The sequence below is a fragment of the Malania oleifera genome, chromosome 4 (genome assembly GCF_029873635.1).
Source record: "Malania oleifera isolate guangnan ecotype guangnan chromosome 4, ASM2987363v1, whole genome shotgun sequence".
NCBI lineage: Eukaryota > Viridiplantae > Streptophyta > Magnoliopsida > Santalales > Ximeniaceae > Malania > Malania oleifera.
The window spans coordinates 8,969,629-8,986,900 of NC_080420.1; the positions used below are offsets into that span (position 1 = coordinate 8,969,629).

The 17,272-nt window shown below is 38.0% G+C and overlaps 1 protein-coding gene across 1 annotated transcript; it reads right to left on the bottom strand.

Moving 5' to 3' along the window:
- Positions 1-238: 238 nt before the first annotated feature.
- Positions 239-2,243, bottom strand: LOC131154094 (cytochrome P450 77A2). The gene has a single exon (XM_058106603.1). The coding sequence runs from the start codon at positions 2,006-2,008 to the stop codon at positions 479-481; it is 1,530 nt and encodes a 509-aa protein (XP_057962586.1). The 5' UTR covers positions 2,009-2,243; the 3' UTR covers positions 239-478.
- Between the last annotated feature and the right edge of the window lie 15,029 nt (positions 2,244-17,272).

Here is a 17,272-nt window from a genome sequence, read left to right on the forward strand (position 1 = left end):
TAGACGTCTCTTAAAGTTTACTAAAAAGACACAAATCATCCTCAAAGTTTACTAAAAAGACACAAATCATCCTCAATAGATTTATCTTTTTTTCGCAAAATGTAAGAAAAGTTTGTGTTTTTTTGAAAAATCTCAGGAAGGTCTTTGGAATTCTTGAAATTAGTAGGTTTTTGAAATTTTTGAAATTTTAGTGGAGTTCAATGTTTTTTAATTAAATTTCAAATTGACCCGTAGAACATAATAAACACATTTCACTAATTTAAAACCCTTTCCGTCACTGTTCGGATCCAGCAATTCTACCATTAATGCATATGCAGCAGCTGGGTATATATAGCTACCTACCTCCACCCATGCATCATCATTTAAGTGGAGAGAGAGATAGATGATAAATTGTAGAAAGTGGGAAAATTAAGAGAGGGAGAAAGAATGCAGGCATGTATGCAGGGTGACTTTGAGGCAGCGGCTAGCTTTAATGTGTTCACCTCGGCAAAATAATTGCCTTGAGAGGATTCTTCATCACAACAGTGAAAGCAAAAGTCTCAGTCGGGTCGGGCGGGTAGTCTGGAACCGGCAGCCACTTGAAAGCATGCACCATCCTCGCCAGCAACAGGTTCACATGCAATGTCCCCAGAGTCATCGCTGGACAGATACGCCGTCCCGCCCCGAACGGCAGCATCCTCACTCCCCTCTTCCCCGTCACGTCCACGTCCACCCCCTCCCCCTCTAAAAACCGCTCCGGCCTGAACTCCCCCGGGTCGGGCCACACCTCCGGGTCCTCCGCCACCCACGCAGTGTAGAACTCCACGTTCACGTCCACCGGCACCGTGTATCCCCCTAGCTCCGTCTCACTCGTCGCCGCGTGCGACAGCATAAAATGGCTCGGCGGGTGCCGCCGGAAAGTCTCCTTCACGACGGCGCCCAGGTACGGCATCCTCTCCACCTCTGCTTCCGTCACCGCCCCCTCCTTGCCCACAACACCCGATATCTCCTTGTACAGCCTCTCCTGAATCTCCTGGTTCTGCACCAAATGAAGCAACGCCCACTCTACCGTCGTCGCGCTCGTGTCCGTACCGGCGTTTATCACCTCCGAGCACAGCGTCACCAGCTCCTCCTCCCCCAACCGCCCGCGCCCCTCCGGCTCCAGCCCAAACAGCGAGTCAATGTACGCCGCGCCGAGTGGACCCGCCATGTCCAAACTCGCATTATTCAAATTTCCTCCTGAATCCACGAACTCTTTTCTTTTCCTTATCAGCGGAACCAAACACTCCATTTGCTTCTTCCTCAGTTCCTTCGCCTCCCTCAGCTGCCGGCGAAACAGCGGTGTGAACACCGGCAAAAAGTCCGGCAGCTTCGGCGCCGTCATCATCATCACGTCCTTCAGCACGCTCTCGATGACCCGGATCCGGTCCTCGGGTATCTTAGATCCGAAACAGAGACAGATTAGGACGCTGCAAATGGTGAGGCGGCAGTTGTTCATGACCTCGACGAAGCCCTTCTCGGATGCCTCCTTCTTGAGCTTCTCCAGGTGGTTCTGGAAGGCCCACTTGCGGATCCAGGCGCACTGCCGGATCCGGGTCGGATTCACCAGCTCCGTGACGAAGTTGCGGCGTAGGGTCCGCCACAGCGGGCCGTACTCTGCCGAGTTGATGGCGCATTTGCCGACGCTGAAGAGGAGCCGCGTGGGGGAGTCGGCGGGGCGGCTCGCGAAGAGGTGGCCTTTCCGGACGAGGGCTTCGTGGATCAGATCCGACTCGGTTACGATAATCAGCGTGCGTTGACCCATCTGCATGGTGAAGATGGGTCCGTACTTGGAGCGTAAATCGCGGACGACGAATATGAAGGGGCGGCGCTGGAGGACGACTTGGAGGAGGTTGCCGACGAGCGGCCAGCCGGGAGGGCCCGGCGGGAGGTTTTTGGTTCCTCCGCCGGTGATGGACCAGTGCTTCCACCAGAGGTGGAGGAAGGCGGCGGCGGCGAGGAGGAGGAGGAGGTCGAGGAGGAACTCCATTGTTGTGATAGTGGGTGGAGATGGAGGGAGCTAGCGGGGGAAAGAGGGAATGGAGGATGTTATTATAGAGATGGCTAAAGAGGGGAAGAGTGAATGCTGCATCTAACTTTCTGATCATATTAAATTTGTTGATCACATATATTAATGTAAGTGTGAGGTATGACCTTCAAAACTAAAAAATGGAAGAAAATGGAAAGGGAATACGAAAATTAGATGCATTAATTCATGTTTGTTTGTCTTATGAGAGAGCGTGGTGATTATATTTATATATAATTAAATTCATTGACGGAAAATATTTTTATTTTTAATCTTGAAAAAATTATTATGTAAATATTATAACCTTGCATTTGGGCTTGGGTTTTTAATTTGATTTTATATATAGTTTTGATAAAATGTAGTATAAAGTTGTATGATTCTTTTTATTTAAATATAGAGAAATCTAAATTTAAGACTCGAACTTACTATCATGTAAGGAGGGTAGAAATTAAAGTATATTTTTTATAATTTTTATGAAAATTAGTGAAGATAATTAAGAAATAAAATTTTTTTTCACAAGTAAATATGCCCTTAGCCTTAAAAAAATAAAAACAAAAGGGAAATCAAAAGATTATATATGGTTCATAAAATATCGTCTATTTGGAGAAATAGTTTTAAGTGGTTATATTAGAAAAGTTTAGTAGTTTATCACGTTAAATGCGTACCAATACAACAATTTGTATTACACTCCATTCTATTCAATTTTTTTTAGAATTAAGGTGTTAATTTCTTGAACATGTTAATTATCCACATTTCACATGTCTAAAATTGTATCATGTAGGAAATAGGCATGGTAGAAGTTGAAATTTGAAGAATTTAAATTGTATTTGGGAGCAAGAGTTTCAAGCTTTTAATCTTGATTTGAACGAATTTAAATGAAAATTAACATAAAAGTAAAAGTCATTTACCTTCCTTGAGATATGCAAAAGAAACCGACCTTCAAGTTTAAAGATTCTCGAGAATCTCACTTAAACTTTCAAGAATTTCAAAAACTTTCATTGAAATTTACCAAAAAGACACAAATCTTCCTTCAAAAGACTTGTTTTTATTTTTATTTTTTGGCAAAAAAAGAGGAGATCGATTTTTATTTTCTTGACAAACCTTAAGAGAGATTTCTGGAATTCTTTAAATCTCATAGGAGATTCCTAAATTTTTTGAAATCTCAAGAGAAAATAGTATCTTTTTGCCAAATCTCAGAAGAAATAAATGTCTTTTACCCTTAATATAATTTTGCATTATATATATATTTTTTCTAAATTCACCAAATATAAATACAAAGTCTCTCCCAATCATTAGAATATAATTAACTTCTTCAAACCCTTTCTAAGAGTTGTTAGTCACACAAAAATGTAATGACATAAAATTAACTTTTTAACATTTTATATGCCTTCACATATTTTTTTTATTGCAACTTGCTCTTAACTCGTTCTACTTAATGCAACACGCCAAACATTGTCTTAACAGTAATGCATGGCCGGGGAGGGGGCAGGTGGTTGGTCGACATTGCAAAAATTAGATGCCTGCAAAAGTTTGCCTCTAGGATCATCAACTGTCCTTGTCCTTCTCACACAGGTCTCTTTTGCAGATATACACAGCTAAATTGTATATATATATATATATATATATACTACTCGTTTTTTGGGGGCCAATAAATAATCCCAACCAGACCAAAAGGCAGGCTGTAACAATAAAAGTTGGTATCATTGTTTTTTGAATTGTATACGAACTTCTTTAAAAAGAAAAAAAATCTTTGAACCATTGTTTCCATTTGTTTATTTTGAATGTATATGATATGGTTTGGTTTGTCAACAGTTATGGACCCAAAAACAAGTAGATACATTTTTAGACAAAAGATACTTACTTTTTTGAGGTTTGACAAAAAAGACATGAATTTTTCGCCAGATAGCCGCTGGATAATCCTCCTTCTTCACCCGATAGAGAATTTCGTTGGCCAAATACAAGTGTTTTGTAAATGCTGCCTTTGCTTTCAAATCTACCCATGTTGCTTCATTCATTCCTTCCGGTTGAGTATCAAGCAAAGCCTTAGCCATTCCTTTTTGCACAAGAATGTCCTTCACTCTCCTCTGCCATAAACTGAAGTTTCTGGTTCCATCAAATTTGACAGCATCAAATTTTACAGAAGACGATCCTGATGCCATGACAACAATCGCTCTGATACCAATTTGTTGTGATTTGGATTGAATAATAAAGACACACAATAGAATAAACAACAAGTAAATAACACACAACCAAAGTAAGAACAACACAAAGATTTACGTGGTTCGGCAAAACCTACATTCACGGAAGCAATGACACACAAATTTCACTATGAAAATCACAATGTACACAATACACTTCTCAAATGATCACACTCCCTTCAATATATGCATAGAATAACATATTTAGAAGTTCCTTGGAGTTTTCCCTCTGTTTACCCAACCACCCAACGTTCAAAAATTCAAAATTTAGAAAAATTGCTCGTAGCTCAGGCGCCTTTGGTCAATGAGTAGAGGGCTTCACCGACGATCCACAGAAGAGACTTCGTCGACAAGAACAGACTTTCGTCGATGAATCCACTGAAATTTCCTGCTCGTGGTACTTTCTCGTCAATGATCACAGAACCTTTGTCGACGAGTCCTTACTGTCCTCTCGTTGACAAAAATAGGGCATTCGTCGACGAGCTCTGCTGTGTTGCCCCTTCATGTTTTTCCCTCTTCCTTCTTTGCTTATAAAAACAAAGTATAAGAGTCACAAACAACAATTATCAAGGAAAGTAAGAAAGAAAATATAGTGATAAATGAGTTTCCTTTTTGTTTGGTCACACATCATTAACATTTGATTTTTTCTTAATTTTTTATTTGATTAGAACAAATTTCTACTTTTAATAATTTTTTAATATAAAAATAAAATATAGTGAAAAATAATTTAAAAAATTTTTCTATCTCAAACAAAATTCTTAATCCAAATAAACATTAAAAACATGATAAAACATCTCAATTTTATGAAACACTACAAAAAAACAGGTTATTAGTGACGGTTTTTCAGAACCGTCACTAATAGTGTAAGTATTAGTGACGGTTTTAGCAACTGTCACTAATAAAAAACTATTAGTGACGTTTTTGAACCGTTACTAATACTTTTCGTCACTAAAAATTGTGCGGAAAACAATTTTCGCACGAAAATTTTTCCGGGAAAATATTAACGACGATTTTATGGTATTAGTGACGGATTAAATTCGTAACTAAAAGTCACTTATTAGTGACGATTAACAAACCGTCACTACTAATAGTTATGAATATATTAAAAAAATTTAGTTAATGGTATTAGTGATGGATTGGGATATCCGTCACTAATAATGGTGTATTAGTGACGGTTTTAAAACCGTCACTACTAGTATTTTTATTTAAAAAAATATAAAAAAAATTAAATAAAGGGTATTAGTGACGGATTGGGAGATCCGTCGCTAATAAGAGCATATTAGTGACGATTTTGAAACCGTTACTACTAGTGTTTTTATTTAAAAAATATTAAAAAAATTAAGTAAAGGATATTAGTGACGGATTGAGAGATCTGTCACTAATAATAGCATATTAGTGACGGTTTTGAAACCGTCACTACTAGTTTTTTATTTAAAAAATATAAAATAAATTTGGTTAAGGGTATTATTGACGGTTTGGGAGAACCGTCACTACTAATCGGGCATTAGGACGGATTTGACAACCATCACTACTAAAAAAATTTAAGTTCAGACTATTAATGATGAATTTGCAGATTCGTCACTATTGACCCTTATTAGCGACGGTTGACAACTGTCACCAATACTACCTGTTTTAAAAAAATTAAAAATATTAGGTTCAGAGTATTAATGGCGAATTTATGTATTCGTCATTATTTGTCCCTTATTAGTGACGGATTTGGGAACCGTCACTAATAATTCCTTTTTTTTGAAAAAAATTAAAAAAATTTCAATTCAAAGTATTAGTGACGATGCTGTATATATTCGTCATTAATAAGATACTAAGAGTGACGAATTTTTAGATTCGTCACTAATACTTCCTTTTTTAAAAAAATATAAAAAAATATAAGTTCAGAATATTAGTGATGAATTTATAAATTCGTCACCATTGGTGTCTTATTAGTGACGAATTTCTATATTAGTGACGAATTTGGACTGTCACTAATGCTTTGTTATTTATAAAAAAAATAAACGGAGAGTAGTGAGTATATGTGTGTTACCCTACTCTGGTATTGGAATAGGTGGTTAGTTATTGGGAGTATGTTATTGTGAACTCCTGAGATGGATTATGTGTATTTAACCATGGTATTCCTCCGCCATAAGCGATGGTATGTATATATTGTGACGGGGCTACGTTGTAAGTGACTACCGGTTCTTTCTAGAGTCGAGTGTGTGTTTGGTGGTGTGAATGAGTTCGTGAATGATGGATTAAAAATTTCAAGGACGAAATTTTTGTAAGGAGGAGAGGTTGTAAGAACCCGATTCGTGAGATATGGAATAAATAAATAAGGAAAGGGTAAAACAGTAAATTAAGCAGTTGTCAATGAAGCCAGAGTTTGTCGACGAAGGTCCTTCTATTGTTCAGCGACAAAATGCAGGTGCTCATCAATGAGGAGGAGCCGAGAGGTTTCACGAAATCCGAAAATCTCAGGCTCATCGACGAGGCCACCGCTACGTTGACGAACTCCCTTTGTTGACTCGTCGACGAAGACGTTGCCTCGTCGATGAGGTTGGGCGAGTCAAAGGTGCTATAAATATCTTTTTGGGTTGCCTTGAAGCTAAGTTATCAAAATGCTCTTTCTCTCTCTCTCTAAGAACTTGAATTCCACTCTCTCTCTTTAGATTTCTTTGCCGTACATTGTTAGAATCGACGATCTGACGTTACTACGAGGATTAGAGAAGGATTCTCTTTGAGATTTGTGGAACGAATCTTCGTTTTGAGCGTTTTTGGGATTTGACCCAAAATCAAGGCAAGACTCAATTTTTCTTTCTGTTTTGGTAGTTCTGTAGGGAATGAAATTGTAAGTATGTTTTGTAGTGTGATTTATAGGTTTTGGGAACTCGGTTCGTTGTTTAGGAGCTGTAGAGTTCGGGTTTGGATTTTTGGGGAAAGGTAAGGGAATTCTGTTCATATCGGTTATTTTCAAAATCAGATTCGGTAGAATTGTGGTTCACGGTCCTGCGTGTGTTTTGACTATTTATTTGGGAAAATCTAACGGGTAAAATTATGAGTTTTTTATATTACAATTTTGGGAAAAAAGGGGCATTGGGTTGCATCTCAGGTTTTGTTGGAAAACTGTGGATATATTGTGTTATATATGTGTGTTATGGAGATGGCCTTGCCTTGACTTGTTTTAAACTGTATTTTGAAAATCATGATTTTGAGATTACCAAATGAGTGTGGAATGAATTGTTATATGAACATGCATGAGTTGTGATTTTCTGAAATGAGATATAAGAACGGGGTTCTGAATTGTTCTAGGTTGTGAAAGAGTGTCCGACTCTATATCTGAGGGCGTGAAATACCACCTGCCAGTGGCAAGAGTGTCCGGCTCTATATCTGAGCGCGTGAAATACCGCCTTTCTAGTTGATCACCGAAGGGTGTGGATCCACTAGATGTACCGGTACGATGCCATGGGAGCTTGGGGCTACACAATGTGCCGGGGACGCCATGTAATGCGGGCCGGCTTCAGGTTAAAGGGTGTGACGACATCGGGTTACTTGATCATGTGTGTGTGTGTGATGAGCACTGTACTAGAATTGTTTTTTGAAAATACTGGAACTGTATTGAACTGTGTATGTTTTATGTCATGATAATACTCATATGCTACACATTGATATAACTTGTATCTTCCTTATTAAGAGGTGTCTCACCCCTATCGTACGTACATGTTTTCAGGTTCTTCGAGTAACCAGAACTAGCGTCCTTGTGTTGGGAGTGTAGTGATCGGTGTATTGTGTAAAGTACACGTGTAAGTACTAGGACTTTATCGGGTTGTCATTTTGGGTTTTGGCTAGCACCTGAGTTTATGTTTTGTATTATGGAGCTTAGACTCCTTTTGTATAGACTCTGGTATGGTACAATATATGTATAGAAAGAACATTTTTCGCTGTATATATGTCGTGTATATGAATGTGTATAGGGTGTACGGGAACCCCATGGGCTCGGACCCTCATTCATTATTGTATCATTAGTGTTTTGTATGATACAAGGACAAATTAGGTTACTATACCACACCCTGGGTCCCATTGACGGGTTCGAGGCTTGATAGAAGGCTTGCAGCAGTGTTTGTGTTTACTGTTGCGGAATGACCTTGTTGGATGCCTAGGGTTAAGTCTTCGGGTGTTGCATCAACAATTGTATCGAGGTTGATGGAAGAAGCTGAAGCTGCCATTGGCAAATTCAAGCGGCATTTTCTTGGACTTGGTGTTTGTCTCCAATCGCTGGATAGAAGGCGATCCCAACCTAACATTCATGTTCAAGGTAGAGCAGCGGGTTCATGTTTTTAGTTTTTCCTAAGGGGCATATGTTCGCCAAGGTGGAGACTATTGTGAAATGTGGCTCACATTCTAAATGAAAACATGAAGGAAAAAAGGTTGTAGCAGTGCAACAGGCAAATTGTCGATAATATCCCTATAACCGTCGACAGTTTAGGGCTATGGCTAAATTAATTTTTATTATTTCTGAAACCATCAACGATTTGGCTTGGGACACCCAGTGCAGATTTTGAATTTTGAATAGGGAACGTTAGTATGGTTGGGGTTTGGAGGGAAAACCTTTGGGAAATCTCTTTATATGTCCTATTAGATGTATTTAGAGTGTTGGTTGATAGTTATTGAGAGAATTGAGAGGGTTCTTATATTACTCTTGTAATCTACACAAGAAGATAGTGAATCCTTACCGTTTGTTTCTGTGGATGTAGACATTGCTGAACTACGTAATTTCTGGTGTCATTGTTATTGTTATTACTTTCATTTACTTGTTGTGGTTGTGAATTGTTCTGTATTCACCATTAGATTGTTGCAGTGTATCCTGGATTCTTTACACAAATATATATATTCCGCTGTGCATATTTGGGGGTTTTACACAACATGTATTATAACTAATCTATTCTTAGGAATAGATATCTCGCAAACCAAACCTAGAGTAATTGTCTAGTTAGATGTGTACTTGGGAGTATTAATTTAAAGTATCCAAATATTACTTATTTTTTTATTCCTAAAAAACTTTGAAACTTGAAATTTAGCTAATGTACAAAAAGGTTAATGCTTCATCTATAATTAACTTATCCGATTCCTCCTTATATTGATTCCTTCTATTAGCTAGGATGTCTACAGAATCGTCCAACCTAACTATTAGCACTGGAAGAGCCTATGAGTGGGCTTGATACATATGGGTGAGCACCAACTTAACCCAAAAGCTTAACCTTATTAGGTTTTGGGTCCAACTACATACATAAGCACCCATCATCAACTCAATTTTTCTAATATGGGACAAACTTACGAGTGAAATTCTTAACAATCTCCCCCTCACTTGTGAGTTCCAAATGCTACCCCTTAACAGAATCCATCTCCCTTATGGGAGTAAGTCCAATTCTCTAACAGTTGTTTAAGTGAGTCTTACCACCGCAGCTAACGTGTCTCAAATTACATTCCACATACCTTCGAACCAATCTTACCTCCCACGTTTTAACTTTATTCGAATCCATCTTTCAAGCCTTGATGATCTTTACTGGTTTCAATCACACTCTTGATCCTCCAACTGTTAGCACGTCAGGATTCAGGAGAATTAACTTTAAGTCTTGACTTTTTTGTAATGTTGCTTGCCCAGAGTTACAAACTGTCAGCTCTAATACCACTTGTTAGCATCGGAAGAGCCAATGAGTGGGCTTGATATTCATGAGTGAGGACCAACTTAATCCAAAAACTTAAGACTTATTGGATCTTGGGTCAAATCATATGTATAAACACCCATTATCCATTTAATTTTTCTAATATGAGATAAACTCATTAGTAAAATTCTCAACACGAACCAACTTAATACAAATTGCTATACTAACCAACTTACATATTTGAGAAGCGTTTGAATTGGGTAGTGAGCTGTATTTCCATATTATAGTAATTCTAAAAGCGTAAGGAAAAAAGATTGTGGTTGACAAAAATTAGAATTCCTATTTTACCCATCTATGTTGTGCTTTAAAAATAAAATTCCTTCTGTGTCCCAAAACGAAGGCTACGTCCCTCACCCCAGGTCCCAGAAGCCACTCACACACTGTGCGTTACAGCCCAAATGATGCGTCCTGCCGGCCACCATCGTCCGTTACTCAATATTCCAGGGGCCACTCCACGTGGATGAGGTTGATGGTTCGGGGGCATGGGATGGACCAGCCCCCGCTGCTGAAATCGCCTCTTCGGATACTCCCACAATGCTTTATAAAGATAAAGTCCCCCACACCCCCCACCCAAATACTTCCACGTGAATTGGTATTGACACTGAAGAGTTTGACAATCCAACGACTGCTCATCCGATTTTCCAACCAACGTTTTGGATTACAACTTTCCGAATACGGGTTTCTCTGGAAGACAACAGCAGCCGATAATCTGATGGCACAAGAAAATAAACTCACAGTGATGCGCGCGATGTGCTTGATAAAATGCTTATGAAAAATTTATATGAACTTTCTAATTATTTGACTCGTTTGAATATGAGAATATGAGTTTTTCTGAAGCAAATATTACCTGGTGTTTTCCAAGCAAATATTGATTTGTGTGTTTTCTGCAGAGGTTTTTTTTTTTTTTGGTGTGTTGATACCACAAACAAGGAATTTTCTATTTTTAGTTCCAGTTTTTATCATTTTTCGATGTTTTTGCTGTGACATTAGAACCCATACCTTATTACGCTCAAGCCTAAACGGATCGTCCAATAACAAAAAGAGTCATCACATTTCTGATAGGTACTACCCAAAACTGAACTTTAATTTAGCTATGGATTTAGCTCATGAACAATGCTATTTTTTGAGAGGTAGCTTTCTGAATGTGTTATTAGGGATTTAAATGCGATATAGGTGAATTGCAATGCCTATTTCATGAACAATGTTATTTTTTTTGAGAGTTTGGAGCTCTTAGTTCTGTTAGTTGCATTGATATCATCAATAACAATAACTATTTTTGCATCCCTCTCCAACTCTAGATGATTTGAGTCGCATCGAGATTGCTTTATAAAGAGCAAACAGGGCAGCAAAAGCCCTTCTCAGCAACACATCAATATTCAGAAACTTGGAAGTATGTGGACCAAGCTCCCACGGTAACACCTAGATCGTTCCTAGCAATGCAACCTGCATAAGCAGAAAAAAGGAGATTTTTGAACGCTGCAACCAAGTCAAGTTTAATGAAGTTCCGTTGAAGATCCTTCTATGAACTGATGCTCTTGGGTAAACAGGTCCTCGCTGGTTCGGCCGAGACTCCTGCAAATTCAGTCATAGCTGATTGAATTTCTTCTCTAAGCTTTGAGTGTTCGACGTCAAAATGGAGTAACATAATGTTGTTCATTCCTAATGATCCAAAATTTTCAAAGATAGCTGCAAACAGAGGGATTAAATGTGCTTGTGAATGATTAAAACCAGGTAAGGTTGCTGAATCAAGAATCCATTTTATCCAATCTTGAAAAGATGAGAGTTGCAGGCAATCAATCTTCACTCCCCAAAATGAGAACCACAGTATAGTGGCCACATTACAATTGGAAAATGTGTGGGTAGCGGTTTCAGGATAGGATTGGCTAATCAATCATAGGCTATTCTGGATTCTAAACCTTTTTTCCACATTGATAAAAAATGAGGCTGACTTTGAGAGTTACATAGTCAGGGCTAACAGCAAAAACTTTGTCTTGCAATAAAATTTGAAAAGAAGTTAGTAAAAGGCAAAACAGTTCTTAAATGAATCTTACTCTAGTTTGATACAACCACCACCACATCAACCACCTAGCCTTAAGTTCACTAGGTGACATAACACCTTCATTAACGAGTTTTGGAATATGGTCCGGTAAAATGGGAACCCAATTATCTGTCCACACATTAATAATTTCACCTTCCCCCAAAGAGTAGATTACCCTTTATTAACAATTTATGTGTTTAGATAGTCTTTTATATTGTTCAATTTTTAAATATTAATAATTAAAAAGGTAGTAATTTTCTTTCCAGAAAATTACCATTGCTCATCAATATCGAGCCTTCTTGTGTTACTTGTTTGGATAATGTTGGATTCTGTTAATCTTGTGAATAAACTTGTGGATATTGATAGGTCCATACCCTAATTAAAGCAGGAGTTATGGAGCAGAATTTCAAGTGTTGCGATTTCTCCTCCATTACTCAACTATGGGTGGTTCTCCACAAAATCAGGAGAAAAAATCATGGCAGTTTTTCCTTGAGTGATTAATCTTCCATTGTGTGTAAATAGATGTGTGTTGTGAATGTAAATGATATCAGGAAATAACATAGTTGAGGGAAGTGAGTGTGAAGGCAAAGAGAGTTGTGAGAGTTGAGAGAGTTTTGAGTGAGAATTTTATCTCCTCCTTCTCCTTTGTATTTTTCATGAAATACATACTATAACTATCTCTCCCGTGGACGTAGGCTAAACTTAGCTGAACCACGTATATCTTGGTGTCCTTTTGTGTGTGTTGTTATCTCTATATTTTGTGTAGGTTTCCCAACAAGTGGTATTAGAGCCGTGTTGGAAGGTATCCAACAAGTTTTTCCGTAACCTCGATTCGGTCGTATCATCGTGTAGTTTGTGATGAGACAGTCACAATGGTGAAAATGACGTAAAAAACGGACTCCGAATGAAGTCACACGGGCGGCCATAAAATCCAAAATCGTCCTCTGTTTTCAAAATCATCATTTTTTTTTTTATCAGTAAATGATAAATTATATTGATCAAATGGATATGTACAGAAACTCTGGCATACCCGAGAGGAAGGAAGCAAAACTTCCATCGACAAAATGTACACTATTACATCAAAACCTGGGTATTCCCAGGGGAAAAAAGCCATCAAACTAACCAAAAATAAACCAAAACCAAAAATAAAAAATGCAATAAAAAAATATCTTAGAACTCAAATCATCACCAGACAGAAAGCCATAAAAAATGATGGATATCCAATCCAGGAGGAATCAAGGTGTATCACCCTCCAACAAGTAAAGCCAAATGTCGAAGAGAGGCACGAAATCTTTAAGTAGCCCTCAAGCTTGAAGAGGAACATCAACTTGGCCAGTACACCATCCACAATGAGAAAGAAGACCAGGCCCAAGATGAAGACTAACTTCAAGAAATCAAGAAACTCCAACCACCTCAGAGTATTTCGAAAACCCATTGAGAGATAAGAAAGAAAAAGAAAAGAAATGGAATGAAAATGGGATGATAGAAAGGGGAAATCAGGAAACACTTTTTTTTTTCCTTCATCTGAGCTAACTACTAACTGTAAATCAGACACCAATCCAAAAGAGAACAAGTCCCTTCAACCAAGAATCCAATAGCAGCACCTCACACAGAATAAGACCCCAACACTTCATATAACAAACTGACCTTCACTGTTCACACCAGAGTCCAGCAGCTCAAAGCAGATCTTCCATATTGAACCTGATCCACCAGAAATGAAACACACCAACTTCCAGCACAACCAGATTAATACTGTAGTCCAACACAGCAACATCAACAAAGGATAATACATTCAGTCTTGTATTAATCCTGAGATTAGGAACTTAAGAACCCTTCTTCACAACCCCAGAAAAATAGTAGCCTGGAGAGTCATTTCAGATCAACATAGCACAACATAACTCAACCAAAATAAAACATCAAAATAATCAGCAGATTAGGCAAGCAGGCTGAGCCAATGTAAAGCAGGCAGTAAGCATCAACCACCGGAGACACCTGGAACAAAAACTATTACTCCAGCCCCTGTAGTAGGCCAACTCCATAATAGTCCTACCATTACAACTCAAAACCAAGCCTGAAATCAGGAAAGATCACTCACATTCTGCCGGTTCCCAAGTTTTTACAAACCTGGGAAATCTGTTGAATACAGTTCTGTATGTATGCATTTGAATAACTCGAACAATGGCTTCTAAAGGAGTGACCTTACCTTCAAATATCTTCTTATTTCTGAAGTGCCATAAATAATACACTGTGGCAGCAAAACAAACTTTTTTAGCCACTGATTGAACCCCCGTACCTTTAGCTTCTTTATGCATCCATTTTAGAGAAGCCTTAAGTGTGGTTAAAACTCTTGTGATGCCCAACCATCTCCTCAGGTGACCCCACACTGCTATTGTAAAAGTGCATTTAAAAAAGAGATGGTCTATTGTTTCCTCCTCCCTATTACAAAAGCAACAAGAATGGTTAATCCCTTCCACATGAATATTGTCAGTAGTAGCTGGTCTACCTTTTGCACCAAGCCAGAGAATTTTTCAAAATCATCATTGCTGCAATTACAAGTTGTAGGGTGCTGGAGGTAGAAGATAGAGTCTACTCAACGTGCCACATCACCAACGAGCCCCACTGCCATGTCATCATTGGGCCCCATTGCCACGACATGGCTGACCCCACTGCCACATCATCATTAGGTCCCACTACCACGTTATTATGGGGCCCCACTACCACATCGTTAGTGCTACCTCAACAAACGGTGTCATAATGGCTAGAGAATATTCCGTCAGTTAGGGAATATTCCGTTACTGAGTCAACTCACTCTAGAACGAGTTTTTAGGCCAAGTCAGCCCATTTTAGGTGTGTTTTTGATGAGGTCAAACTTGTTTTTAAGGTTTTGGGCCGTTTCGAACACAATTGTGCAGTTGATTTTTTGTGATTTCGCTTTGATTATATTGTTTGAGCAAGTAAGAACCAAAAACTCAAGTTCATTCTATGGAGGATTCAGGATTTGGAGCTATGGTCAAATTGACGGCATCAAATTATACTCTATGGAGACTAAGGATGGAGGATTTCTTGAATTGCAAAGATTTGACAGATCCATTGGAAAATGAAGGTAAGGGACTCGAGTCAATTTCTATTCAAAATTGGAATAAAATGAATAGAAAAACTATTGGTTTTATTAGACAATGGATAGACCACAGTGTATTCCATCATGTTGCCTAGGGCACTAAAGCCTATGCCCTCTAGAAAAAGTTGGAGGATATGTATCAGGTTAAGACGACTAGAAATAAAGCCCTTCTTATGAGACGACTAACAAAGATGAAGCTGAAAAACGAAACTTCCATAGCCGAGCACACCAGTGAGTTTCAAAACCTGGTGAACCAGCTCGTCAATGTAGAGTTGAAGCTTGATGATGAAGTTCAACCCTTATTATTGCTTAGTACTCTGCTAGACAATTAGGAGACGTTGGTAGTATCCCTAGGAATTTCAGCTCCTGGAGGCAAAGTTACCATGTCATTGGACAAGGATGCTTTACTCAGTGAAGAAGCCAGACGAAAGGAAGAAGACATGAATCAAACACATACCATTTTCACCGCAAACAGAGGAAGACCTCACACTACAAAAAATTAAGTTATTAGTGAAGGATCAAAACCGTCGCTAATAATCACAAAACCATCACTAATAGTATTAGTGATGAATTTTAAAAGCGTCACTAATAATAGAGTGTTAGTGACAGATTATAACCGTCACTAAAAACCTAATACTGTCATTATAAATTTCACATTGGTTCAGCTCAAAATCGTTACTAAAAGTTGAGTAGTAGTGACAAATTTCAAAACCGTTACTAATAGTAGAGTATTAGTAACGAACCTTAAAACCATCACTAATAGTAAAGTATTAGTGATGAATTTCAAATCGTCACTAATATTAGAGTATTAATGACGAATTTCAAAAGCGTCACTAATAATATACTATTAGTGACGAATTTAAAACCGTCACTAAAGATTAGTGACAGTTTTAAATTCGTCACTAATACTCTACTATCAGTGACGTTTTTGAAACCTTCACTAATACTTAAAAATGGACAATTATTAGTGACGATTTTAAAACCGTCACTAATAATTTAAAATTAATAATATTTTAATCATTAATTCCTGCAAAAATCTATAATTACATTTTCGCATACATAACATTAAACCATAATTACTAAAAAATTCATAAATTATTCAAAATTCAAATTCAAATTCAAATACAAATACATTATACAAATTCAATTAAAATACAGAAATTCCATCTATTCAGATAAAAAAAAAAATTCAAATTCAAATTCAAATACAAATACATTATACAAATTCAAATTAAAATACATAAATTTCATCTCTTCAGATAACAAAAAGAATACAAAAAAAATAGTCAAAAGCTGCATTCGACTATAGTGCATGACATCGTGTTGATGTTGGGACAGCTACAAATTAAAAATTATATAAAAAAAAAATTAGTATACGATTTTTGAACATATATGCATACGTATTATGAGTTTCAATGATTTGATAGCAAAATAATTGGACATTAGGACATAGTTAAAAAAAATTGATACAATTTTAAATAGTTAAGTTTTATTAGTTTAGAAAAATGTTGACAGCATTTCGTGTAACGACCTGAAAAATAATGATATTTAAATAATAAAGAGAGAGGGAAATGGAAATAGAAACAGAAGGAGGTAGTAGGTTTCGTCAACGAACGCTTCGCGTTTTTCGACAACATTGCATTTTGGATGGAATAACCCGAAAGATTTTTCACAGGGCCTCGTCGACAAACACAGGGAGTTTGTCGATGAGTGCATAAGGGGACCTCATCGACGAAGCTATGCCTCGTCGACGAGAAGATACCGAGAAGGGTTTTTAGGATAGAATGAAATGCATCAACGAGGGAGGAAGTTCGTCAACGAAATTATTGAAGGACTTCTCAACGAGGTGACGTGGCTCGTCGATGAATCCTGCAGTATAAATAGTGCTTAAACTCAGTTTTACACAGAATTTCAATGCCGTACTCTTCTCTCTCTCTCTCTCTCTCTCTCTCCTACGGCCTCTCCCTCTTCTCTCTTCGATTTCGGCCCCGTTAGTCGCTGGATCGACGATCTGAGGCCACCACGACGCTCTTGGAGGAGTTTTCTTTAAGTTTGCCGGAGCAGATCGTCGGTGGGGCAAAGTTGGAATTCATCCCAAATCTAGGGTAAGGTCTTTCATTCAGAACTTGGCTTTCTAGAAGTTGTAAAAAATGCTGTAGACGT